This window comes from Chenopodium album, chromosome 17 (genome assembly GCF_948465745.1).
Source record: "Chenopodium album chromosome 17, dcCheAlbu1.1, whole genome shotgun sequence".
NCBI classification, from domain to species: domain Eukaryota; kingdom Viridiplantae; phylum Streptophyta; class Magnoliopsida; order Caryophyllales; family Amaranthaceae; genus Chenopodium; species Chenopodium album.
The window spans coordinates 39049014-39075582 of NC_137850.1; the positions used below are offsets into that span (position 1 = coordinate 39049014).

At 31.0% G+C, this 26569-nt stretch overlaps 2 protein-coding genes across 2 annotated transcripts; one reads left to right on the forward strand and one right to left on the reverse strand.

Moving 5' to 3' along the window:
• Nucleotides 1–1261: 1261 nt before the first annotated feature.
• Nucleotides 1262–4046, forward strand: LOC145589655 (F-box/LRR-repeat protein At4g14103-like). The gene is made up of 4 exons (XM_081646321.1): nt 1262–1460; nt 2013–3115; nt 3206–3355; nt 3442–4046. The coding sequence occupies exons 2-4, from the start codon at nt 2069–2071 to the stop codon at nt 3790–3792; spliced, it is 1548 nt and encodes a 515-aa protein (XP_081502447.1). The 5' UTR covers nt 1262–1460; nt 2013–2068; the 3' UTR covers nt 3793–4046.
• An 8978-nt stretch (nt 4047–13024) lies between these two features.
• On the reverse strand, nt 13025–16357 carry LOC145589658 (auxin-responsive protein IAA26-like). The gene is made up of 5 exons (XM_081646326.1): nt 15770–16357; nt 14744–15021; nt 14257–14404; nt 13638–13702; nt 13025–13508 (listed from the first exon to the last, which is right to left on the reverse strand). Exons 1-5 carry the CDS (start codon nt 16273–16275, stop codon nt 13459–13461), a joined length of 1047 nt encoding a protein of 348 aa, XP_081502452.1. The 5' UTR covers nt 16276–16357; the 3' UTR covers nt 13025–13458.
• Nucleotides 16358–26569: the final 10212 nt, after the last annotated feature.

The following is a 26569-nucleotide window of genomic DNA, read 5'->3' on the forward strand; positions in this document are numbered from 1 at the left end:
ATACCTCCAATCAACCCAGCATGGGTCTACAGTTCTAACGTTGCGACAATGATGCTAATGTGATTTACATTTGCAATTTTTTAATAATTATACTAAAACAACAACTTTTTTTATTTTTTTTATTTTTTAAACCAGGGGTAGCACGTGACCCCTGGTTCCTTAGTAGATCCGCCATTTCCAGCATTAATAAGCTCAAAAACATTTTCCCTTAAAAAAAAAAACAAAAACAAAGCTCAAAAACTTCAGCTTAAATGGAGTTTGGCCGCTTGAACCTCTGATCAACGTGAGTCGCTTTTATGGTGAATTCCAAGCGACCTAATAATTAAGTTATTCAAATTTTGCAAAAATACAGTCAGTGTTTCAAAACGAGCAGATTTGAAGTGGTGTTTCCAAACTTAATGTTTGAACAAATACAGGATTGAGCAATTACAAAGGAGAGAGACTATGATGTTTGAACTCTGAAGGTGGAGTAATCCTAATCTAGTCTGTCGTTAAGTTGCGGATGTGATACGGCGTCAACTCCACCTGTAAGTCTGTGTTGTTACGTGGCTGCTTAGTCATGTTAGTTGTCCATGTCATGAGAGGGAATTTACAAGTGCGTCCTTAACTTAATAGGATAAAATACCAATACAGCCCTTAGATTAACATATTATAGCAATAAAAAAGATTAACTTGAATTTATATTAACATAATATAGGGGCAATTCCGAAATTATTAGCCTTGGAATGTGTACTTAATTGATTTAATATTACATCTTTGTTTCCTGGCAGACATGGACTTACTGTTAGCTAGTTAACTCCATTAATGAACTAGAACAAACGGTCAGTTATGGTTATGATAGCAAACGTTACTGTACTTTTCGTTTATTCATGAAGTAAATTCCAGAACAAACGAGAGAGAAAGCTCCATAACATTTGCAGAGAGTATGTATGACCTTATTCACAACCAACATCCACTCCACTTCTGATAAATCGAGCTTATTTTGTTGAAAAATAGCAAACAATTCGAATTAAATTGACAAGCTCTAAATCGAAACCTAAACTTGTTTCAATCGAAATTAGCTGGTCGATATTTTGCAAGAGTTCATCGTGTTCAGGTTTTCAGCGTTAATGGAGGTCTTTACGTCGTTAACGCTGAGTTTACAGCAACAAACAGTGTTAAAGTCATCCCAGTTACTTTGTCATGCGGACTTTACATCACTACCCCTTCAATAACGCAGGAAATGACGAGCACACCCCTATATTAACAAGACTTGTTAATATAGGATATAAACTTGGATTTTCTCGAAAGCGTGGGCTTCTCTGAATTTTCCTCCCAACTTTTAAATTATTTTTGCCCCTCTTCCTCTATCCTCCATTGAAGCTTACTCCAGTGTCTCAGAGTTCTACCTTAGAAGCATGATCTGAGTTTTCCATTGAAGAGCCTTCTTAGATTTCTCTATTCCATTGAAGCAGCTTGAGGTAATTTTATTTTTAATTTGCTATTGATCTTTGAATATCAATTTTACAATCTAGGGTTTATTGTTAATTAAATTGTCTGTGTAGTCAATTCCGGGTTCTTCTAAGGTGAAATATTGAACTATAGGTTATAATTATTGATTTTATAAATGACTATAACAAACAATTTTGTTCATTTCTTATGTAGAGGAATTTTGTGTGATTTTCGAGCCCAATTTGATTAATTATGAATTGCATTCTTTTGTTCATATCCCTTCAATGTTAGATTAAGCTTATTGTTAAGTTTTTTTTTTTTTTTTTTTTTTTTTTTTTTTTTTTTTTTTTTTGTTCATTGAATAAGGAATTAACTAATTAATTATGTTATTATCAATTTATCCTTGTTATTGGAATTTTGTGTTAATAATACTCAATGGATCAAAATAGCAGTGACACCCTTTTATTAGATGGGAATTATGTTGATAATGAATTGCAGACTTCTGTCTATAACCCTTTAATGTTAGATTAAGTTTATTACTTCGTATAAGTTTGATTCTTGTTTTCATTTCATTGAAGCAGGGAATTAATTAATTCAAGATCAGGGGATTATGTGTTGATAATACTCCTATAGTCCTATGGATTTGAGGTTGAAACCATGTAGTACTATTACGTCAGAGAATGATCGAAATTGTGGTGACATCCTTATATCAGATAGGCTCACCAGTTTACCTGATGAATTGTTGATTCGGATACTGTCTTTGCTTCCCACCAAGGATGCTGCTGTTACTTGCATCTTGTCCAAGAGGATGAGGTGTATTTTCCCTTTCATTACGAGCCTCGACTTTGATGATTCACCTATATCTCATTGTTCGGATCATCCCTTTGCGATCCAACGTTTCCCCACTTTTGTCACCTTTGTTGACAGTGTTCTGTCTGCATACAAGTCTCAGTATCTTACCAGGTTTAAGCTTGGAGTAGGTGCAGACTTCACGGACACGTCTTGTATAGATTGCAAATTTAATGGTCCAGATGAGAAAGAATGTTGCCCGGACTTGAAAGCTACACAAGTTAATGTGTGGATCTCTTTTCCATTAACCCGTTGTGGCCTCAGAAAGCTTGACCTTCGCATTCAAGTGAAGCAACCTGGTGATGGTCTGCTCCCCCTCGAGATTTTCACCTGTGAAACTTTGGAGGTGTTGAAGCTCGATGTTAACCTTAGTCTTGATCAAACTTCAACTATGTCATCCTTTCATCTTCCAAACTTGAAACTACTCCAATTACGTGTGGCTTTCATTTTCGAGGAAGCCTTTGTGACAAGGCTAGTTTCTGGTTGTCCTGTACTTGAAGACCTCATTGTGGATGTCTATTGGAACCACGTCCATTTCACAAATATCTCCTCCCCTTCTCTTCGGAGATTATGCTTATTTGTGAATAAACTTGATTACGTAGACAATACTGATTGTGTGATTATTAATACTCCAAATTTGGAGTATCTTGAATACACCGATAATTTAGCTTTACAGTACTCTGTCCCAAATATGAATTGCCTTGTTAAAGCGGATGTCTACCTGGAAAATCAATTGTTGGGGGAAGAATTTGAGGTTTCTTGTGTGCAAATGCTTACCCTTATAAGGCCCTTGTCTAATGTTCAGCATTTAACTTTGTCTGGTGCATGCATAGAGGTTTGTCTCAATTTCCTACTCTTTTTTTTTAATGATTTATACTATATTTGTGAAATTGATGGATGGCTATTTGTTAACTTTTGGTTGAAGGTTTTAAGCTATGTTGACGTAAATGATCATCTGCCCGTTTTTCATAACTTGAAGCGACTAGAGCTTTATCATTGTTGTAACTCTTGGGATAAGTTGCTGCTAGCATTTCTGAATTGTTCTCCTGTCTTAGAAACACTTGTCTTTCCAACGGTAAGTGTGTGAATTCGTATAATCTGGTCATAATTTTGTATATGGTGTAATAATTGTAGTTTGATTATCATCTACTTAATTTGTAGGGATTCGTGTCATCTGGTGATACTACAAGTAGTCGTTACAATCAGGATACATGTGTGCTGGAACGAAGATTTTGTGAAGAAGCTCTCTCAGTTGTTCCTTCATGTTGCAGAAATCATCTTAAAAGAATTGTGATAAAGCATTACTATGGGATTGAAAGGGAATTATGTTTGATCCAGTTTCTGCTGAGATATGCGTTAGTTTTGGAGGACTTGGTCTTATTCCGAAGAAAGTTTGCAAAAGCAGATCGAATGTTCCTGGAGAATACATTGCAGAACCTACCAAGGGCCTCCGTCACCTGTTCAATTCATGTGTTGAATTGTAACTTGCCCATGGTGAGGAGGACTTCCTAATTATACTAACTCACCGTTTTAGGGGGGGAAAAATCATGTGCTGACTATAGATTGATGCGGCAGCAATGTATTGTCTGTGCCACCAACTGAGCTGATACATTTGTAAAATTTTAATGTGTTTTTTACAGCTCATTCATTTGAATAACTCGTTGTACTTGTTTTCTACTTGTACTTCGTAAATTCGTATCTGCCTTGTGTTTATGTTGTCTTACAAAGTATATTATAAGTTATTGTACAAGTTATGTTGTCTTTGTGTTAGAGCCCTTGGAGGTGACCGAAAATCGGGTTGGGCTAGCCTTTTGAACAAAATCTTGTGTCCAAACTTGCAAAATATTGTCAGGCTTATCAAGCCAAAGCAGGTGTTTTGGGTTTTTAGGGTCGGGTTCAGTTTTTGCGCAAATTGTAAGGTGCACCTATAAATAGGTATACAACACCTATATTTTATAACATTTAGAAGAAAAAAAAAAATCTGAACAATTATAAATTTTGAACATTTAACTATTGCTTTGTGTAAATTTTATACACTTCCTAGGCCGGAGTAGATCTGGCTAGCGGGTCGTGCCATTAATAGTCACCATATTTATGAACTACTGTCGGGCCTAGTTAAAAAAATTGACCATTTTGGGCTCAATGCTCTGGGCCAACAATAGTGAGCTTTTGGGCTATTTTTTACCTGGGCAAAATTGGAACAAATATTACCCAAAACAAAGTTAAAAGAATTCAGGCCCAAAAATCCTGCTCATATATCTGGGCAAATTTTGGGTCCAGTCAGTAGGTTGAGTTGCATTTTTATGAGCTCTAATCTATACTAATAAATTATTATGATTGCATATGTGATTATGTGGGTACTTAATACTTAGATAATACTTCCTCCATTTTAAATTATTTTATTTTCAAAAAAAAATTATTTTAAATTATTTACTCCCTCCGTTTCAATATGATAGTCCCATATGGAATCAATCACATAAAATAAGAAAAGAATAATATTTGGAATCTAACATTAAGATACAAAAACTGTTCATAATTAGTTTTGCTTTATTTAAATTTTTTGATTTTTTTTGGAAAGTATTAGCCACAATTGCATAATTCAAGGGTGGGATTTCCTTACTTAGAGTCATGTCAACAATCAACAATCAATTAATTTAACCAATTAGAATTTAATATGTATAAAATAGGAAATCAAAACTAAGTAAAAAATGAAATATATTCAATATGGGTATATCTTTTTAAAACGCCTAAAATAGTATATAGGACTAACATTATGAAACAGGGGGAGTAACATATTTTAACTTTTAATACTAAATAAACTCTAATTTAATTAATGTTTGTGATTTATAACTATAAAAAAAACACAAGTCGTCGAATTAAGGCCTTATTTGGTAAAGAGCTTTTTAAATAGCTTTTGGCTTATTTTGCCCAATTAGAGGTTTGACCAATCAAAAAAAGCTAATGTGGGTGTTTGGTAAATAGCTTATAATATAACCAGGTAGTCAAATTAGCTAATACAATAAGTTATATCAATCAGCTACCACCTAATTACCAAATATGGCCTAAGTAACCATCAACCATGTGATTAACTTAGTCCTTATCTTTATCCATAATTTTATTTCCTTTCATGCACATTGCATCAAAAACAATGTCCTTTTAATGTTGTATCGATGTAAGGTTGTTAGTGACCCACACAACATATATTCACCACTCTTAAAACAAACACACAACACCCACGCGTAATCTCCCTAACCCAACAACATTAAAAACATCCCCCCTTGAATAAAATTTAATTATATTTTTATTTATATTTTACTAAAATTAGTCACAAATAAAATTCTTTTGTACAAGACCAAACTTTTGAATGGATTTGTGAGGTTGTCCCACAATTAGGCAGCCTTCAAAGATGACGACCCTTCATTTCACCCCCTTTCTTTCTTCCCTTTGATTTGGACCACCATCTTTTTCTTGCTCCTTTTAATACATATAAATAAAATCAAACTATTTATATATTAAAAGTGTACTTTTTCCGTTTCATAATAAATACGGAGTACATTATTTTTCACTATGGAGTATTCATATAGAAGTATATCACTTTGATCCATGTATTGTATCCATATGATCAACAGTCATGTAAAGTAAGTATTTGTCAGCTAGAATCTTCTTAACTAATGTATAGTTTCTGAATATCAAATATTTTTATTATTTATACTTATAGATGATTAAAGATATTTTTAGTCAAAATCAGTGTGGGCAAATATATTAATCAAATTGGGACAATTAGAAACAATGAAAATATAATGTATTTTTATAATAAATAAATAAAATAATAATATATTATGTGGCTTATTGTAATGGTGCTTTCATGAACATGACACTCCTAACAACTAAATCTTAGTACCTCAAATTATTAGAAATTAATTCCATGCATGTAATAATATTGAGTAGCCCACTAAGATGAGGACTTTTCTTAGGCATATCACTTTTTTGTGCGGCGCAAAAAGGAACAGTATCTTAAAATAAAGGGCTTTTTTAGGGGGGTGCCGCCTAAAATAATGTCTAGAAGAAAAAGATGGTAGATACAAACAATCTATTTGTGTGTTTTAGGGTCTATTCTCATTGACTGAACTGAATTTATTAGCGCTGAATTGAACTGAACTGAATATGTTATAAGAGAAGAAAATTAGGAGCTGAAGTGAACTGAACTGATTAGAACTGAACTGAACTTATTAGAACTAAAATGAACTTATTAGAGCTGAACTGAACTGAAAATAATCGTATGAGAACAGACCCTTAATTGCAACGTTTTATTAGAGATTTTAATACCAGCATGCAGCAGTTCTAATTATCAACCATCTTTTTTTTTTCTTTCTTCTTTTTTTTTTTTTTTTTTTTTTTTTTTTTTTTTTTACAAGGACCATCTAATTTAAAAGGTCCCAACTTTCAATAACCTCAGGACGGTCTCAATTATAAAGGGTTCTTTCACAAAATAGTCTTTAACTTATTATGATCAGTTTGACCGATCACTGATTTCAAGTGTGTTTGACCGATTAAATACGAGATTAGGGACTGGTTAAAATCTTTGATCTAAACAGTTTGACTGGTCACTAATGGCAAGTGTGTGATTGTTAAGACCATCTAAAAAAATATAGTCTTCAAATGTGAACTTATTAAAAATATTGGAAACCAAATTTTATGAAAATTATAGGTTGAGGACCAAAAGATGGATTTTATACTAAAGGTGTAGTTAGTGGGAATATCTGGATATATTTTAGTGTCGTCAGGAGAGAGAAATAATTAATATAAAAAGTAGTGTAAGCGTGATTGGTGGAAGAGAAAAATAATAAAATAGTTTTGGTTCCTTATCAAATAAAGAAATGTTGCACTTATTATGAAATCATGTAAAAGAAAAATGTTGCAATTATTACGAAATGGGTGGAGTACAAAATTATAATACAAGATCAGAGGAGAATTTTATAAGAATACATAGAATTATATTAATTAATTTAACAAGATCCCATAAGTAGCTTTCTCAATTTTAAATCACAAAATATGATCAAATAAATTTGTATAAATAGTGTCAAATTTCAAGCGTTATAAATTAATAAGAATAGGAAAATACGTAATCTGTATTTACACTTTTTTTTTAATACATATACAATCGAGTATACATATTATTTTAATTAAAATTCTATAGTAGTCATTCAAAAAATACATATTTTCATACGTGGCTGGCCACACCGTGTGGCCGGGGCTATTTAGGGGTAACTCCTGACTGATCGAGTAACCCCTGACAGACGGAGTAACCCCTGACTAATCGAGTAACCCTCGACAGACAGAGTAACCCCTGAGGCCCTGACCGATCAAGTAACCTCTAACCGACCGAGTAAACTCTGATCGATCGAGTTACCCCTGGACGATCGAGTAACCCTTGATCGAGTAAAACCTGAATAAGTAACCCCGGCCACACAGAAAATGCGTTGTTTGAAAAATAATTGCTGCGATTTTCACAATTAGATGGTTGTGATCTAATGATTTTTGAAGTATTTTTAAATGCTAAAATTAATTAAAATTCATTTTTCTTATTTTAGGAATTCATTTTAAATTTCTGATGTTTGAATTTTTTTTCCAAATTAATTTATGAAACTCAGTTTTAATTATTAATAAAATTAAAAGTCAGAAAATTATTTTTTTTTTCTTCTGAAAATAACTAAATTAGTATTAAAATTTAAAAATAGTTCAAAAAACATAAAATTGTTTTTTACACCAAAAAAAATCATTAAATATAAACTGTTCATTTTAAAAATAACGACCCTTATTTAAAACAAAAAATTTGAATTATTGAAGTCATTGTAGGAGATGAACCGGGTCTAAGAGCATCACTATCAAGTATCAATATACAAAGGAAAGGTGTGATCACATTTTTGACGACCGCACCTTGTTTTGTTCTAATCTCAGGTGGCCAGCTATACAGTTAAATTGATAAAGTATGCAACAGGAGTTACGGTCAATAACTCATGAATGCTGACTTAAATAATTGGCATTTTAGGGGTTGTACTTCACATTTTGGTTGAGTAAAACATTTTACTAATTTATTGGATTTTATCAATACAAATAATCCAAGATTTTCATTCAGTCAAATCACACTCCTAATGTAAAAATTCTTCACGGTGCATTTATGTTTGCTAGGGGGGTGGTGGTGGTTTGATTTCAAGGTCAAGATGAGATGGTGCTTAATCACCGTTTATTGAGAGATGATTTTCTTAACTTTTGACTTTTGAGGACGTATTAGAAGGAATATTGTTTTTTTTAAATAAGGTGACATAGACACTATGTTATTATAGAAGACTTGTGAATAGTAAGTAGGTGGAACGTTCACTTTTATAGATCTAGCAAAATGACCTATTATTGTACTGTTATGCAGGCTAAAATCTGAGCAAGAGCAAGCCAAGTAGCTAATTTAACAAACAATTTTTTGACAAATAAAATTTGACCCTAGAAGGGTGTATCCTCCATTTAAGTGGTTAGAAATAAAACTCTTGAAATAATTTCGACAACAAATTGGGGGAGTAGAGTTAGTTTCTTTCATAATCTTATTATGAATTAGGCTTTAAGCCGAAATTCACCTATTAAGGAGCTCTAAATGTCTTTTAAAAGCATATTAATTTCAATCCAAAATAAAATATACCCCATTTTACACATGTTTTCAATTTCACTAGTTAGCAAGTTATTAAGGAGGTCTTAAAGACTTAATTTGAATGAATTGTCACTAAGCAAGGATTTATCCCTAAGGAGGTCATTAGCGTTTTTTTAAATGTATTTAAAGAGGGTTGAGTTATGCAAATATGACGGATTTTCCTTTATTAGTTTTAACGAAACAAAATTTCCATGTTTTGCAATAAAAGCGTGATTAAGAGGTAAAGTTCTCTTTAATCTTAAACCACATACCTCATACACAATTAGGACTGCAATGAGACGATTTTAAAAGCAATAATGTCATTTGAAAGAAGCGAGAAGAGCTTAGCTTTTGATAAATAAGCTTGTTTCTCTGTCAAATTTTTTGTTCAATTTTTTCAATTATTCCCTCCAATCCTATTTAACCGTTTTATGGCCTATCCTCTTCAGCTTATTTTCAGTTCAGCTCAGCTCCAATCAGTTCTGTTCAGTTCCTAACTTCCTTCTCTCATAAAATATTTAGTTTAGTTCAGTTCAGTTCAACTCAACTCAGTTCAATAAAACATAACAAGCCCTTAATTTATTTCATGTACGTTCATCCTAATTTAATCCAATTGTCACTATTGAACATGCTTTGAATCATCAATTAGCCCCTTTCAAACAACTATCACTGTGTTTGTATAATTTTTTTGTTTTGGAGCCCATTTCTAGCCAATTCTATTTTTAATTTTAGGAGTACTTTATAAACTTTACTAAACTAGGTTTACCCTATATATATTTACTATATATTTTGTCCTCAACAGCAACAAAATATACCGTTTTCATGTCTGTGGATGTAGCTAACTTATCATGAGCGAATCACATAAAATATGTGTTTTTGTACGTTGATTTCTCGCACTAATCTTTTCTTGCATCTTTTTGTTCAAGTGGGTTACATGTTTACACTATCTGTAAGACATCGTCTATATGTTAGGAATTGTGGTGACAATAGCCCCATCTTTTGGCGTCTCTTTAGAGTTTGCTATGTAGAATGTGGGTGCGAGTTGTTTATTCAAATTTGTTCAAGGGAGAATGTATGAACCCATACACTTGATGTGAAGATGATTAAGTGCAAGTGTGTGACTATCACATTTATCATATTGAAAGATGAAGAGTGTCACTTTATAATCCAAGTGGTTTACTTCTTTTATTGTCAATTAGCATTCTGACCCGTGTAATGCACGGATTTATCATAAAAATTACATTGAAAGATGAGGGAGGAAATGTCAATAAATTATTGTAGGTGCAATGTGTAAGTGTGTAATCAAAAACATGTATTAAAAAATTAAAATTTTAGAACTTACATTTAAAATTAGGCTTGAAAAAGAAAAGGTGGATCGGAAGGACTAAGATTAAAGGGAGAGAAGAAAGAGGTTGAATTGAAGAAAGGAGATAAAGATGAAGTTTTTAATGAAAGAGTTAACTGTCAGATAATATAAACTCCTTGATCAGAGTGATTTCCATTGATCAATATTTATAGGGTTACAATGAGAAACCTAATCATATTAGGTAACTATAAGATATGTACAGATATAAAGATAATCTTATACAAAATATATCCTAAACCTAAGATGAGAATATTCTATGGATATTCTCTATCACACCCCCGCAGTCAGAGCGGGAGAAAATCGGATGCTCAGACTGGATCTGAATCACGCATCGAGCGGTAAGGATAGTATGGTAACCCATGATCAAAAGAGAAGTAGTAGACATGTGCCGGTGATGACGATGAGAAGCAACAGCCACGACCTACATAGAGTAGAGATAAGCACGGCTAGGCCGGAGGAGAAGGAGAAGAGTCGCACACAGACTTGGGCTAAGTTGCAGATCCAGAGAAGAAGAAGCTAAGGGATCAAACCATCATCGGGGAGAAGACACTACACTACTACGTGAAATCACAGTTGAATAAAAACAAATAAAATTGCGCAAGAAAAGATTAAATTCCACCGCTTGAAATTAATCTCAAAAGAGAAACCCAGGTAGCAAGAATCAATACTCCACAAAGATTCCAAGTGCTGCAACAATAAGAGGAGCCAACTTGATAGCAAAAGAGATGTGCAAAAGTAGTTAACTTTATTCTGATATACGACCACCAAAACAAAATCTATGTGATTATGTGTAGAAAAACCAATGGGACAATGTAAGAATCATTGTTAGTCATGAGGAGGTGGAAATAGAGTGCGGCACATGGAGAAGGTTGGCAGATGTGGTTACTGCCAGTAGTGGGAGGCGGTAGTGTATGAGATTGCCACTAATGATGGAGGCGGCTTTCGCGGTTGCTACTGTCGGTGGGAGGCGCAAGGTTACATAAAGATTCTAAAAAAAAAACTTTGAGAAAAGGAAAATAAAAATCTATATGTGTGTGTTTGCGGAAGCATAAAAAGTTTGTGTATATCCCGCCGGTGGGTTTAATTTTCCAACCCACCGGCAAGGTGAGAATTTTTATATATGATCCCAAGATCTCACCTAAGCTGTGATACCATTTTAGATCAGAGCGATTTCCATTGATCAATATTTATAGGGTTACAATGAGAAACCTAATCATATTAGGTAACTATAAGATATGTACAGATATAAAGATAATCTTATACAAAATATATCCTAAACCTAAGATGAGAATATTCTATGGATATTCTCTATCATTAACAAAGATAATGTAATAAAAAAAATTAAAAATATAAGATGGCATGTAGCACATTGGATTGAAAAAGAAGATAAAAAAATGTAATAAGATGGAAGGGTCTTTTCCAATTTAAATTTTTAAATACTTCGTACTAAGCATAGCTTGATTTTAAAAAGCAACTTCATTGTAGACACCGTTTTAGTGGACCTCTCCCGTGTTTGTCCTAAATCCTTTAAAAACTACTCCAAAAATTCACTCATACTAGTAGTCATAAAATGTCAAAGAGAAACCAACATTATATTCAAAAGGAGATCCTTTTTTTTTTTTTTTCTTTTTTTTCTTTTAGGGATTTTCCATATTTTATTAGTTGAGTTCATCCTTTTTTCATGAAATGTGTGATTTTGCACCAAAAAAAAAAGGGACAAAATCCTACCTCAAAATTAAGCCAAAAGGGTGAAGCAAAACATAGACCTTGAGGTAGTACACAATTACCTAACCTAACCTATGCTGGCTACGTAGGATATTACTAGATATCATAATTTATGAGCTCATATTACATTCAATACTCCTGGATCATAAATTCATAATCTCAGAAATTCAGATATTTGATACCATAGCATAAAACAAAACATTAATGCTGAAAACAACATCTACATTATTCAGAAATGTATCCTATATTCCAATGTGGTTTTTAATGTTTAGATTATGTGACAGAACAAAATATTCAGCCCTATTCAAGTCAAAATCAAGAAAATCCCCTATAATTATACTACTACTGATAATTGTACAACTTGCACAGTACATTTAATTAAAACCTACTTATTCAGTTATTATTTGCTCCAACCATAAAGTAGACATAGGTGAAAGAAAATTAATAACTTACCCAAATTACTTCTTTGAATAAGACATGATGTCTATGCTTAAAATTGCAACTTTTCTTCATTTGTAAACTCTATTGTGCTTGCGTACCTCTCTAGGTTTTCTATATACGATCATACATTGTTTGATTTGAATTTAGTTTCATTAATTCGATTCAGGTTATTTTTGGTTGATGATTATCTCGATTCTATTTCAGTTTTGTTGGGGATGACCGTCTCAATTCAATTTAATGGGTAAATTATGATTTTACTCCTATTGATGAGTTATTCTTTATAAAAATTATATCATTGGTAGATGAAACTAAGTGTCCTACAAAAAAAAAATAAAAAATAAAGTAGATAAACTAAGTTCGTATATAATTTGGTTTGAGTAACAGTTCGTGTTTTTGTAGCTCTACCTCTACGGCACTCTAGTCATCTACTCCACAGGCTAAAAATTTTAATGTACGACGAAAGGGGTGAGGACGACATAGCTCATAGCCAACAAAATTTGCATCTGCGAAACTAATGTAAAACAAGAAAACATAAATTCACAATAGCGTAACTTGCATTGTCAAAATATAAAGTAAAATTCAAACCAAACAGAAATGCTTCAATTATGAAGCTCTACTTTGTAAGTAAGACATTTCCTAGTTCGTCTAGCTCATAACATCAAATTACTCCTCTCAGTAGCAAGTGCCAAAAATCAGAACCCAACATAAGAACAAACAAGCACAAGGCAACAACTCGATTTTTCAAAGAGTTATATCATTGAAGAAAACATATCTAAAACAAAACCATCAGTTTAGCTTATCTTCTTTTTACATAGGCGAATTGGATGATTAGACCGAATACACATCTTTTGCTCTGAGTTCGAACAATTTGTTGTTTCAGCAAGCAAGAACTGAACTAAGTTACTTAAACACAGAAAAATGGACTCCAATCCTCAACTCAATTTAGCAACAAATAGCATTTTGCTTCTCTTCACTTGGATGGACTCTCAATCGGTAGCTTGCCTTCTTTATTGACACCACCTACAGAATAACATCCGACTTATCAAAAACTAATTCGTGGAGTTTTGTCAATTGTTCACTCCGTTATCCAACTTAACATTAAAGTATACAATTAAGCCAATTTTAAGTGGTTAATGGAATGAAACTCACGGCTTAGGGTAGACAAGTCGGAACTCTTCAATACACGTAACCTCTTTACAGTGGATACAAACATGCTGCAAAACAAACAAGTAATTTCAAACATCAACATAATCAAAACTTGTATCATATAAAAAATTTGCAATTTCTTCAACATTGCTGACATAAACACACATCAGAGGCTGCTTATGGATCAAAACAGTAGGTTTATCCTGGAAGAGTTTTATAATCCACAAGCAACTAAGTCCAAGGTACAAGCAATTAGAATATCATAAGCGCTAAGCGACAAATACTTCATGCAAATTGCCAAATTTTAGGATTAATAATAATGCATTCTTATGACGGAGTGCAAACATTGATTCTTTAACTCTTTTACAAAAACATTTATACCATTTACCTTGGACTGCAGGAAAATGCTTCACTAACCAACAAAACAATGCATATAATTGTCAACCAAAATAGGACTCCTAATCCAGTTTTTTGCTTAATTAATCCAAATAAAAAGCTACCACATTGCTGTTTACGAAACGTCATGACCAATAAGAAGGACGCAACATGGGTTAGAGCCGCATAAACTTGATTTAAAATACATAAATCAAATGCTAAGATCCAGAATTATAAAGATGCTTACTGCCATGGGACATCACCAACAAGCATCCTGTCTCCTTCGTTATCCTCATACACCAAAGTATATTCCCCACTTCCGTCCAACAATCCGGTAATAGGTTCCTGCTCTTGTTGTTTGTTATCAATCGCACCAGCAGAAGAATCTCTTTGAGCTGATTGGAAAAACCACACGACAAACAATGTGAGCCAATTTATCATCCATTAAACAACTACAACTTATCGGTATTAATCAACGAAATAAACCAACAAATAGATCCCTAATAAACCTCCACAGCTTCCTAACCCCCAGAAATTAACAAGATTTTTTCTAATAACATGTCAGCCTCATGAAAACATGCCTAACTAAACTTGACTACAGAAAGCAACTATCAGTCAATATATTCATACTGTTTTATATGCATAATGCAACTGATCAACACTAGTAAACGCATTCGAAATTAACACCTAAAAAGCAGTTGACATTTTATCACAATGGAACAGAAGGGTTTCACCTGCAAGAAGCCCTCTGAAAAGCTCATCAACAGACGACGAGAGGCTGTCATAGTTGTTATGTACACTCAGATCGACTTTCCTTCCAATCGGTACACCCTCCATATTAATCTTCACAAATAGACCCTTGTGGGAATTGTCCTTAGCTGGTTTTTCATTCACAGGCTTACTTGGGATCGCACTCTGCGGTTCTGGAACCGATTTCCCTGAGCTACTGCTAGCAAGGTTCTTTCGAAACGATCGAATTGGAGGCCAACCCACAACTGGAGTAGGAGCAGCTCTATAAAATTTTGCCCATTCATGATACAATCATACACAAAACCAAGTCAACTACATAATCTAATCTGCTACAGTATATGCAACTACACATCCTTAAACAAAATAAGTAAATAACCCATCAAATCACACAAACACATACTCCGGAATTAAAGAAATCAACCAAATATCGAACAAATAAACAAATTTAATGTTTCTAGTACTAGTACATAAATTACTAATTATATTCTTTTCTCATTAATTCATTAAACAACAATAACAAGCAATCCCCCATTTTTAAGTTCTACTCACTTTCTGTTTTCATCCTCTATAGATTTGATCTAGAATAATATAATAACATAAATATTAATTTGTTCTTTTTCATAACATAACATAAAAATTAGTTTGTTCTTTTTCAAAAGGCTAAGGACAAGACTGGTAGAAAACAATAAACATGGTAGCAGATCAAAGCCTAAAATTCCTCATCAAACAAAAACAAACATGGAAAAAACAAGTTTCACACATAACTTTACAAGAATACAACTATTTTCAAGATAATAATTAACTTAATAATAGTACAATAATAAAATAAATTCCAAGATTGCTACTGCTAGTAGTATAATGTTATAATGTATATGGACCACATTCACAAACATCTTCAACGTACAGTGATGAATATACTCTGTTAACAAACATAAAAATTAATTTTCATTTTCTTCAATAAATATTTTCAAATTAAATTAAAAAGCAAAAAAAGAGGGGTGAAATTGTACCTTTTCTGAGAAGTGTTGGGCACAGCTGTAAGAGCAGAAGAGGGTGAAAATGCCTTCTTTTCTGCAGACTGTAACTCTGCTATTCTAGTGCAACAGGGCTGTGATGAATCTTTTACCATGACAGTCAAACCATTAGCTTGTTTAGGGCATGTTTGGTACTGTTGTTTTTCTTGATGGTGATTTTGCAGAAATGCAGAATTACTTGTAGTTGTTGTTGGTGTTGGTGTTGTTGTTGATGATGTCCATAGTTTATGATTCTGCTCCTTACCACACCTGATCACACCACCATTGAAGTATCCTAGAGAGAGAAGTGATTCCTCTCTCTCTCTAGATTTAAGGCCTTGTTTGGCTGACCAATTTCCATTATCACCTGGTAATCCCAACCTTAGTTCTAGCTTGTTCTCTTCATTACATGATGAAGATGAAGATGATAACCCATATATTATTTCTGAATTTTTGTTATTACCATTTATTAAATCCAACAATTTTGGACTACTTTCACTCATTTTTTTTTCTCACAAATTTTAAATCAACCCAAAATAAAATTACCCAGATGAATATTTTTTAATTACTGACCACTAAATTCCTCTGCAAAACGAAAAAACAAAAAAAAATTAATTACAAAATATGATTAAAAAAAACTTGAAACAAGAAATAAATGGAGAAGAAAATGTGAAGAACATACCTGATTGTGTTTGTTACCCAGAAACTGAAATAGCAGAAAAATACCCACATCCTGAAAACAGGGAAAATATAACAATAAAATAAATAAAAATAAACTCAGAAATTAAAATTATGAGAAAATGAAGAAGGCAAAGCTGATAAATATAGGTTTCAATGTTTCAGAAAATGCTACCAACAACAACCAACATATAACAGCAAATTTGAAACCCCACAAAAAGGAACAAAACCCATTAAATTAAATTAAATAATAAATTATAAAAACACTTACTGTTACCTTTTAATTTATTTTTGTAGAGAAATAAAAACATTTAATGGGGATTCTTTTTAGAGCACGCTTAGTGGGTCTCCTTTATTTCTGCTGCTTAAGATTAGTGATTAGATTAGGAAGAAAAAAAAAAGATGATTTTTTTTTTTTTTTTTTTTTTTTGTGTGAATTTTAACTTTTTCAAGAAGATGAAGAAAAAATTAAAGCAGAAAATGAAAAACAGAATTAGAGGAAAAAGCACGCAACCCTGAAAAATAGAGAGTAAGCAAAGCGTGGAGTGCTGACCTTCTTTGTTATTAGCAGCACAACATCCTAAACATCTTTCTTTTTAATAGGAGTGAGAAAGTGACGGAAAGATAAAATAAAAGTAGACAAATTTTTTTAAAGATTAAATAAAATTGAGAAAATAAAAAAAGATTCTTACTCTAATAAAAAAAAAAAAAAAAAATTGTGTCACTTCAATTTGGTGCATTTGTAGAATTGAGGAAATGGACTTATGGTTTAAGGAGTATATATACGGAGAAATAATTTTTTTTAATGGGTAAGGAAATTTTGGGAAATTAGGAATCTTACTTGTTTGACGTGAGAATTAAACCCCTTTTATAGCAATAGCGGAAAAAATATTTGACGGCGTCAAAATACATTTGTTGAATTTTAATGGGGTTATTTATACGAAGTACTTTCTCCGTTCTATTAATATTGCATGGATTTTTTGCACTATTCATCACTCTTGTATGACCATATAATATGATTTATACATTAAGCAAAATATAGTTATGTGGGATCTTATTAAATTCATCTCATAAAATACTTTTACAATATACTCAGTAACTTTTTTTAACTTTTACTGTTACACAATTATAGATATTTAACATATAAAATATGTTTTGGGATTCGTAATTTCATCATTGTAGCAATATTATTGGAACGGAGGAAGTACAAATACAAATTACTTTTATAGGAAAATATTTAAATATACATAGGAATTTTTTTTTTCATGCTCAAGTGGGGTGATGAGGCCCCACTCAAACAGTGTGCATCCGCCACTGTCTTATAGAAGTGAAAGGCGAGCCTCCAACGAATTAGGCTAACCTTGATTCTCTACATGAAAAAATAATGCTTATCTTAATTACTCTATTAAATAGGATTGTGTGGTATAGTGGTAAAAAAAATTACCTTTGGTATAGTGGTTGGATTTCTTGCCTAAGAAGAATTTTTCTATTTTTTGATGTTTTATGTGGTAGAGCTTTTGGGGTTTGTAGTGTAAAAAAGATGGTTGAGTTGTGTTTAATTCGAGTGTTGTTTTTTACAAGGTACAAGTTAAATATGAGAGTTTTTGACCTTTTCCTTCTTTAGGATCTTGAAACTTTTTTTAGTTGGGGTTAAGGAGTATTGTTTTAATGTTCATGATTAATTTGGATTTTATCGCCAAATTATTGTGCTTGAATTGTAAAATAAATTGGTAAGTACCACCTAATTTCTTTTCCTATTTTATATCAAAAGGGTGAAAGAGCTGAGTTTTGTTTTACATCCTTTTTTTTTAAAAATTTTTTTTATTTGAGAACCTTTTATGCTTTGTATTAACTCAACATCAACAACAATTAATTGTTTAATGTAAGGTTGGTGCACTCGGGTGTACCATGCGCATGGTGCACCCGGTTAAAAAAAAGGCGGAAAGAACATTAGGTGTATGAAAAAAAACATTTAGTTTCTTGAAAAAGAACATGTTTGTTTTTAACAAAGAACATGCATTACTAAAGAACATAAAAACATTACATAAAGAACATGATAAAAACTTTATTAAATTTCATGAAAAATAACACATTAACGTAAAAATTCTTTACCAAAGATTTCAGTTTTCCAAAAATAGTTTTTTCTCTCTCCAAAAATTTAACTTTCCATAATAATTTTATTTTTCTCTCTCTAAATTATTTTCAACTAAAAATAATTCAAGATTTCATTTTAAAATTAAATTTCAAATTTCAAAATTTAAAATAACATAAAAGAACATAAGTTAAAGAACATGCGTTAAAGAACATAAGTTAAAGAATATACGTTAAGAACATACGTTAAAGAATTCATTACTTAAAGAGCATACGAGCCATTTTTCAAAAAAAAAAAAAAAAAAAAATAAAAAATACGAGCCAAATTCAAAAAACATACGAACCAAAAAGAACATATTTTGTATTATTGAAAAACATGTTATCAAACATGTATATGTTTGTCAAACACAAACATGTTCTTTTGCCAAACACAAGATGTTCTTTTTCAAACACTAATATGTATGTTCTTTTTCAAACACTAGCATGTTCTTTTTCCAACGCTAGTATGTTTTTTTTTTCCATGTTCTTTAAAATATACGTAATGTTCTTTCCGGGTGCACCATGCGCATGGTGCACCCGGGTGCACTATACTATTTTCATTAATTGTTATGTGTCATATTAGTTCAACAGCTTTGGCTAAAATTTTACTACTCCATATGAAGTGTACATTGATTGTTTGGGATAGATCAAGACCACCAAGTGATTGGAAAATCGAAATTATAAGTTACTCCTAAAATTTAAGGTAAAGGGTTTGAGTGTCACCTCTATCACTTTTTATAATGGTCACATTGCATGTAAAAAATAAGAGTTTAAAATACGAACTTCTACGCAGTACAAGAAAACAAAACAACAAAAAAATTATTAGAAAGTTTTAATTGTATTAGTTAGTTATTTATAAACTTTAGTAGTATTAAACTAAAGAAAATAATGGTCAAAATTTTGTATTTGAAACCGTTCAATAGGCCATAAAAAAAAAAAAAAAAAAAAAAAAAAAAAAAAAAAAAAAAAAAAAAACTCATACCGAGAAAAAGCTAAAGAGGGTTGGATATGAATAGTTAGGGTCAATTTTGCTTGAACTTAGGTAAACTTTTATTGAAGGCCAAGTTGGATTATATGAGTCAAATTAGATTATGCTCTCAAGTCTCAAGTGTTGATATTTCCTTCAAATAAAAAAAAAAGAAGAAAAAAAAAAGAGCATAATACAAACAATTTAAATCTAACTTTTGGACTATAAATATAAATTAACTCTTATATTCTGCACATTTTTGCAAATTGAATGTATCAAGCAGTGCATTAAGTTTCACACATGCAAAAACCATCTCAATAAATAAAAAATAAAAATAAAAATAAAAATAAAAAAAATCTCACAAATCATATTATTACGTGCAAATTGAAAGTATCTTTTTTTTTTTTTTTTTTTTTTTTTGGTTGAGATAGATTGAAGGTATCTAACGCATAATGTTTTATACATGCGGTCATGCGGAAAGCACCTAATTAAAACATTAAATACGGTGGTTAAAGATATTAATACATAGTCCGTACTTTTTTTGTTATCTTTTACAATATTTACATGCTCTATTTGCCTATAAAACCGATGAATATAAATTTTTGTAATATTCAGAATTACAAAAAAAAAAAAAAACAAAAAACTTAGGACTCGTAGTAATTTTTCAGAATTTTTTTCATTAATACAAGGGACATGAAATAGTATTACAAATTTGCAATAACAAATTTTGTCACACTCCAATATTAGCGTACATGTGAATATACACCTGAAAAAAATATGCTGTAACAAGAAGATTTACACGATCCAAACAGGCAGATGATGGCAGTAAATATACATGCAGATTTAATAATGAATGTCTCCAGAAAAGCAGGCCAATATTCAATATTCAATTTTAAGGCATTAAAAAACGACGTCTTAATTAATTTTTAATAGAAATTCCTTTTTAAGGGTGTTAGATTTGTTAGTGATTGATTTACAACCGTAGGATGCATTATATAATTAAATAAAAGAGGTAAGAAAATGGCAATAACAACACATAAATCAAGGAAAAAGCAGGAAGAAACAGTCGACATATGGTTGCAGCAGACGGTATCAGGTTGAAAGGACTCCTACTTTACATCTTTTGTCTACCATATTACACCCTTGTCAAAGGCCGATCACCTCTTCTCATAGATCATACAACTTGCTCCGAATCAATCAGTGGTGTGTTAAAATTATTTTTTTAATAATTTAATAGAATATAAAATATATATCTAAACTTCAATTAATTTATGCTTTTAATTGAAATGTTCATTAACATGACATCAGAATCAGCGTGACACAAAATCTCACGTGTTCGAATCTCATCTACCCCTCTGTGATTAGGTATGACTTATGGGAGTATTTTAAGAATTCTTACATATGCCTTAGGTGCATTTCGTGCATCTATCATTCTATTTATGTTTATGCGTATATCTAAAACTCTTCTTAAACTCTTGGTTGATGGTTAATTAATATAACTTTCCTTTCTCTTAATAATAAAAGTATATCTAAGACTTAAGGCGAAATAATGTCGCCTTATCACATGTCGACACTTTATTATATATCATTAAAGAATATTTCTAAAATCTTACGAAGTACATTGCATTAATGAGATAAAATACACGTATTTTGGACTTTGGAGGATTTGATCTAGTGATGACCTTATTTCAACCAATTATACTAAGTTTTGCTTGGTAACAATCTATCTTATACGGAGTACATATTATACTAATTAAGCAAATACTCCGTAGTAAGTTGATATGAATATTTGTTTTAAAAAAAAATAAATAAATAAAAAATGTTGATATGAGCATTTTTCTTATATTTTGGCCAATTACTTTTGCATAAAAATTATTATATTTTCGTATTTGGTATACTCTCTATCCAATAATTAAAAATAAAATTTTAAAAATACATGAATTTGACGGATGAAATACATTAGGATCACTTTTCCTTCATTAATTACTTTCACAAGTTTTGTCAAAATTTGGCTTCAAATGTTAGCTCGGCTTGAGATTTTAATGAGTGAAGTCTGAGCTATTACACGGATTATTCCAAACTAGCTAGGAGGATACTCCGTATTAAACTAGTCCTCTATCATTATTATGTTAAATGTATAGTTATAAAAGTGAAAACAAAACATACATTTTTCTGTTCTTTCACATGCAAAATAAATAATAAAAAAAAAATAAAAAAAATAATAAAAAAAAAAACTTAAAAAAAAAAGAAAAAAAAATTAGGTGAGTTCGGTAGGGAGACTAGGGACCAACTAAAGGCCTGTTCACTTCAGCTAAATTTCAGTTTAGTGCGGTTCAATTCAGCACCTAATTTTCATCTCTCATAAAATATTCATTTCACTTCAACTCTAATCAGTTCAGTTCAATTCAGTAAATGTGAACAGACCCTAATTCAGGTGATTTTCAATTTTGGTTTGATCAAATGAATAGTTCAATTAGAAATCAGCTTGACCATTTAAGTTACTTTAACCATTTAGTACACAGGCATTATAACATTTAATTTGTGTCACTTAAAGTCCGGAAGTAATAAGGTATGGATTCAATATTTGATAAACTCTTATTTTGGTTAGTATCGAATTTAAGGGCTTGTTTTGATTGATTGAACTGAACTGAACTGAACAAAACCGAACTGAACTGAACTTATTAAAGCTGAACTGAACTGAATATTTTATGAGAGAAGGAAATTAAGATAAGAATTGAACTGAATTGAACTTAACTGATTTGAGCTAAACTGAACTGAAAATAAGTTGAAGAGAACAAGCCCCAAATAAAGTCATTCCGTGTTTAGTTTTGAGTCTAAATTGGGTATTTCAGGTCAAATAACCTAGCAAAGTTAGTTTGAAGGTAGAGTGAGTGTAATTGTGAGTTGGGAGAAGACATAAGAGGCGTGTTTGGACCGTGTAGTGAAATTTGGTCAAATAACCTAGCAAAGTTACTTTGGCAAGTTTCTTTTTGGCGAACAATGCCAAGCATTTTAATTGATGTCACTTTGTTTGTGGACACGGGCTATCCACAAATGTTACCTGAACTAGCTATTTGCCTATTTGGCATCTATTGTTGCCACTACATACATGTTACAAGTGTCAGCGTGTACAAGGTAGTAGGAATGTTTTTTTTTTTTTTTTTTTTTTTTTTTTTTTTTTTTTTTGAAATAAACTTTGTTTAGTGAATACATAATTTATGGCACAAAATAACTTAGGGTTCGTTTGACATCGCTGTGGTTTTCTGTTTTTTGGATTTCAAACTCATATGATATATGTCATATAATAAAACAAAAATTAGACAAACTTATTAAAATCATGATAAATTTGAATAGAAAAGTGAAAACATCTTTTTCTTGTTTTCTGTTTTTGGTTTTTTGTTTTAAAAAAAAAATAAAAAAAATTGAAAACAAAAAACAATGCCAAACAAGTCCTTATTTTTTGGGTAAATACAAGTTAATCTCTGAGATATACAAAATTTGTTTATCACATGACATTTTTGTAAATAATCAACACATTTATTTACCAAAATTCTACGTGATATACAAATTTTGTTTATCTCAGAGATTAACTGAGGCTTTCTCTTATTTTTTGAGAATAAGGATGTGTTTACTTCTCCTTATTTTTACTCATTTCAGAGAAAATAAGTTAGGATCAAATCAGAAAAAATAAGTTGTGACACACGTTTACTTTTTATTTGCGACTTTTATCACTAAATATCTTTAATTTTGTAATAAAAAAATTAAGAAAATTACATATTAAGAAATTACACATTATTATGATTCTAACAACATCTCACTTGATATTTATTATTTGTTCATAAATTATCATACACCTAAGGTTATAATCTAGTCAACTTATACAATCAAATTAGATCACATTAGATTAGATAAGCAAAAATAAGGTAAACTAAATAAGCCCTAATATTACCACATCATTGAGCTTGGTACTCCTTTTTTCTTCATTTTTTTTTTTTAACTTTTTTCTTTTTATTTGATCGATCTTATTTCTTTTGGATTCTCTAAAAATAATTTTTTTTAAAAAAAAAAAAACTTTGAAATTCCCTTCACTAAACAATATAAGAACTCTCTTTTTATTTATTTACTCTCTAATATAAGACCCTCCTTAAACAATCAATAATAATTAGTTCTCCAAATAACTCTCCGATCCAGACTCTAACACACTTAAGTATCTTATTGTTCGCACAACAAAAGACATTTGTCACATTAATATAAAACGAGACAGCTCTTTAATGGTGAATATACACCATGTGCGCAGTAAATTATTTCTCAATAGATCTGCCTTAAAGCTATTCAAGAGCTCCATTGTTGGGATAAAAGTTGAATTTTTATTCTCTATGCTTCGTATCAGAGTCCTAAAATACATACACAAATTCTTATATATAGTTTGTCACATTATAGAAATACTTTGTTAGTGTGTTAGGGGTTACTTAGACACTTAGTCAGTGTTAAAACGAATTACTTCGTTAGTGTTATAAGGATTATTCAATCAATATTATAGGGATTACTTGGTCAATATTATACGGGTTACTTTGTTCTTTATAAGTGGTCATACGGTGTGGCCATCCAAACACAAGACAGGTTGAAATACATTTTTTTTTCCTGTTTTGTTTTGTTTATTTTAAGGCAAATCCTTCCCGGTAGGGGTGCTTATGATGCGAGTCGAGTTTGAATTTGGGATATCTCTGACTTGACTCGTCAACATATCGAGTCGAGTTTTGACAGAGTTTTGACCGAGTCGATCTCGAGTAGCTTCTAATTGATTAGGTTTTAGTAGATTCCCCTATATAGTGTAACGTTTGTTCCTTCTCTTTAATTTTGTATTATAAGAAATATACGTGTGATGATATGAGTATATAAATGTTATATATTTATTAATTATTATTGCAAAGTAAAGTTTTTGAATTAAAATAACTTTATTTTTATTAAATATAATAATTTATAAAAGAATTCGAGTTTCTCACGAGTTTTCGAGTCCAATATTGAACTACTCGATTCGATTCATTAACATTTCGAGTCAATCTCGAACTCGAGTCAACCTAACTCAAGTCGAGTTTTGACCGAGTTGAGCTTGAGTAGCTCACGAGTTGTCTCGTCTCATAAGCACCCCTACTTCCCACATTGCATGTTTTGTTTAAAATATTTAATAATTTCTTGATTTCCACAAGTTAGGTTGACTTGACTCATCTACTTAATACAAAGTAAATCTTCAATAGGTTAAGTGAAAGCCCAAATTTTCATCTTAAAACCAATTGAGTTTTTTTATTTTTATTTTTTTTTTTTTTTTTTTTTTTTTTTGTTGACATCAATGAGTTATAGTAGAGATATGATTATTATATTGTCCCTTAAATAAATTTATGTTTTTAATTTAAATTTATAATACTTCTAATTTATATCAAAACTAAGTTCAAATGTTAATTATTATATAGAGTAGCCTTATAAAAATTTGTCTTAATTTTGGTTATACGTTATCGAACACATTAACGTTGTTAGATAATTTGGAATAACAAATGTAAAAAAATTAATTATAGAAGGAATGTAAATTACAACGTCATATAGATGATTTAATGGTGTTGAGTTCATGCTAAGATCATCACCATGTTTTTTAGGGATGGGCGGGCCATCGGGCCCTTAACAGTCCTATAATTGGTGTACATGAGCGCGCGTGGTAAGCTCGTGACTCTTAAGGGGGGGTACGCCCTCCGTCCACCCAACATGCATTTCCGCTACTTTGATGTAAGTCGGCGCATTATATCCCTTATGGACCCACCCTTGCAGAAAAACTTGCGTGGACCTGGTCCACAATAATATTATTGTGGACCCGAAATTTATACACACGCAACTGACTTTATATTGAACATAGTGACTTTTATTTTTAACATAGTAACCTTTTTCTTTAACATAGTAACCTTTATTAAAACTTGTATAACGTTTAATATTATTGTGAACTTAAAGTACGGCGTTATGACCCTAATTTTAACATAGTGACTTTAATTATTTATATTGACCTTATAAAATTTTTCATTAAAAAAATTAACCTCTTATAGCCTATATATTACCAAAATGACTTTTATTTTAAAAATGGTGACCTTTATTTAATTATAGTGACTTTTTTTTTTATTAATAAAGAACCATAGTTTCTCTAATATTAATGGTCCACAATAAATTAGTGTGAACCAGGTCTATTTAAGAATTTGTACCCACCCTTGACCCTACCCCCTATCAAATCCAAATATACTACTGTAATTGGATCAAATTACACTAATTAATTGGATGATTTTTAGGCTAGCATTTCCAAGGCCTAAATCAAATTGCTGGCTATGTTCTTTTGAGATTTTGGACATAGAAGAACGCTATAGCTAATTTCAAGAGAGTATAGCAGATTAATATTAATATTAATATTAATAATAAAATTAATAATTAATTTATTAATAATATTCAACTATTAATTAATTATTATTTATCAATTATTAATAATTATTTTTACTAATAATTATTTATTATTTGTAAATTTTATTCAAGAATACATAACAGAGCATGTGTTAGCAAATCAAAGCAAATTTCAATAGAGCATAGCAGATTAATATTAATATTAATATTAATAATAATATTACTATTTATAATTATTAATTTTTAGTTTTATTATTTTTACTAATTATTACTACTACTACTACTAAGCTCTGCTTGGTAATTTGTGTGCAATGAACTGAATGAGCACAAAATGTACTACCTACTTTCTCTATATTTTTCTTCACTAAATATAATCTTTTAATGTATCTTTAACCAATCATATACAATCATTGAGTGTAAGTCTTTGTTTGGAAATTAGCTAGTAGCTGATCGATATAATTAATTAGATGATGATCATATTAGCCAATTTTACTAGATAGTATTAATAACTTATTATATAAAGTGTTTGTTAAATACTCCCTCCGTGTGAAACGTTTTCCTTTTTTGATTGTGTTTAAATAAATAAGACGTTT

What these genes read in the sequence shown, in the direction of transcription:
- LOC145589655 (XM_081646321.1), top strand. Translation starts at nt 2,069, where the DNA reads ATGGATTTGAGGTTGAAACCATGTAGTACTATTACGTCAGAGAATGAT. An exon ending in TGTCTGGTGCATGCATAGAG is followed by an intron (nt 3,116 to 3,205) that starts GTTTGTCTCAAT and finishes TTTTGGTTGAAG; the next exon opens with GTTTTAAGCTATGTTGACGT. An exon ending in AAACACTTGTCTTTCCAACG is followed by an intron (nt 3,356 to 3,441) that starts GTAAGTGTGTGA and finishes CTTAATTTGTAG; the next exon opens with GGATTCGTGTCATCTGGTGA.
- LOC145589658 (XM_081646326.1), bottom strand. Translation starts at nt 16,275, where the DNA reads ATGAGTGAAAGTAGTCCAAAATTGTTGGATTTAATAAATGGTAATAAC. An exon ending in CCCAACACTTCTCAGAAAAG is followed by an intron (nt 15,022 to 15,769) that starts GTACAATTTCAC and finishes AAAATTTTATAG; the next exon opens with AGCTGCTCCTACTCCAGTTG. An exon ending in GTTGGTGATGTCCCATGGCA is followed by an intron (nt 13,703 to 14,256) that starts GTAAGCATCTTT and finishes TTTGTTTTGCAG; the next exon opens with CATGTTTGTATCCACTGTAA.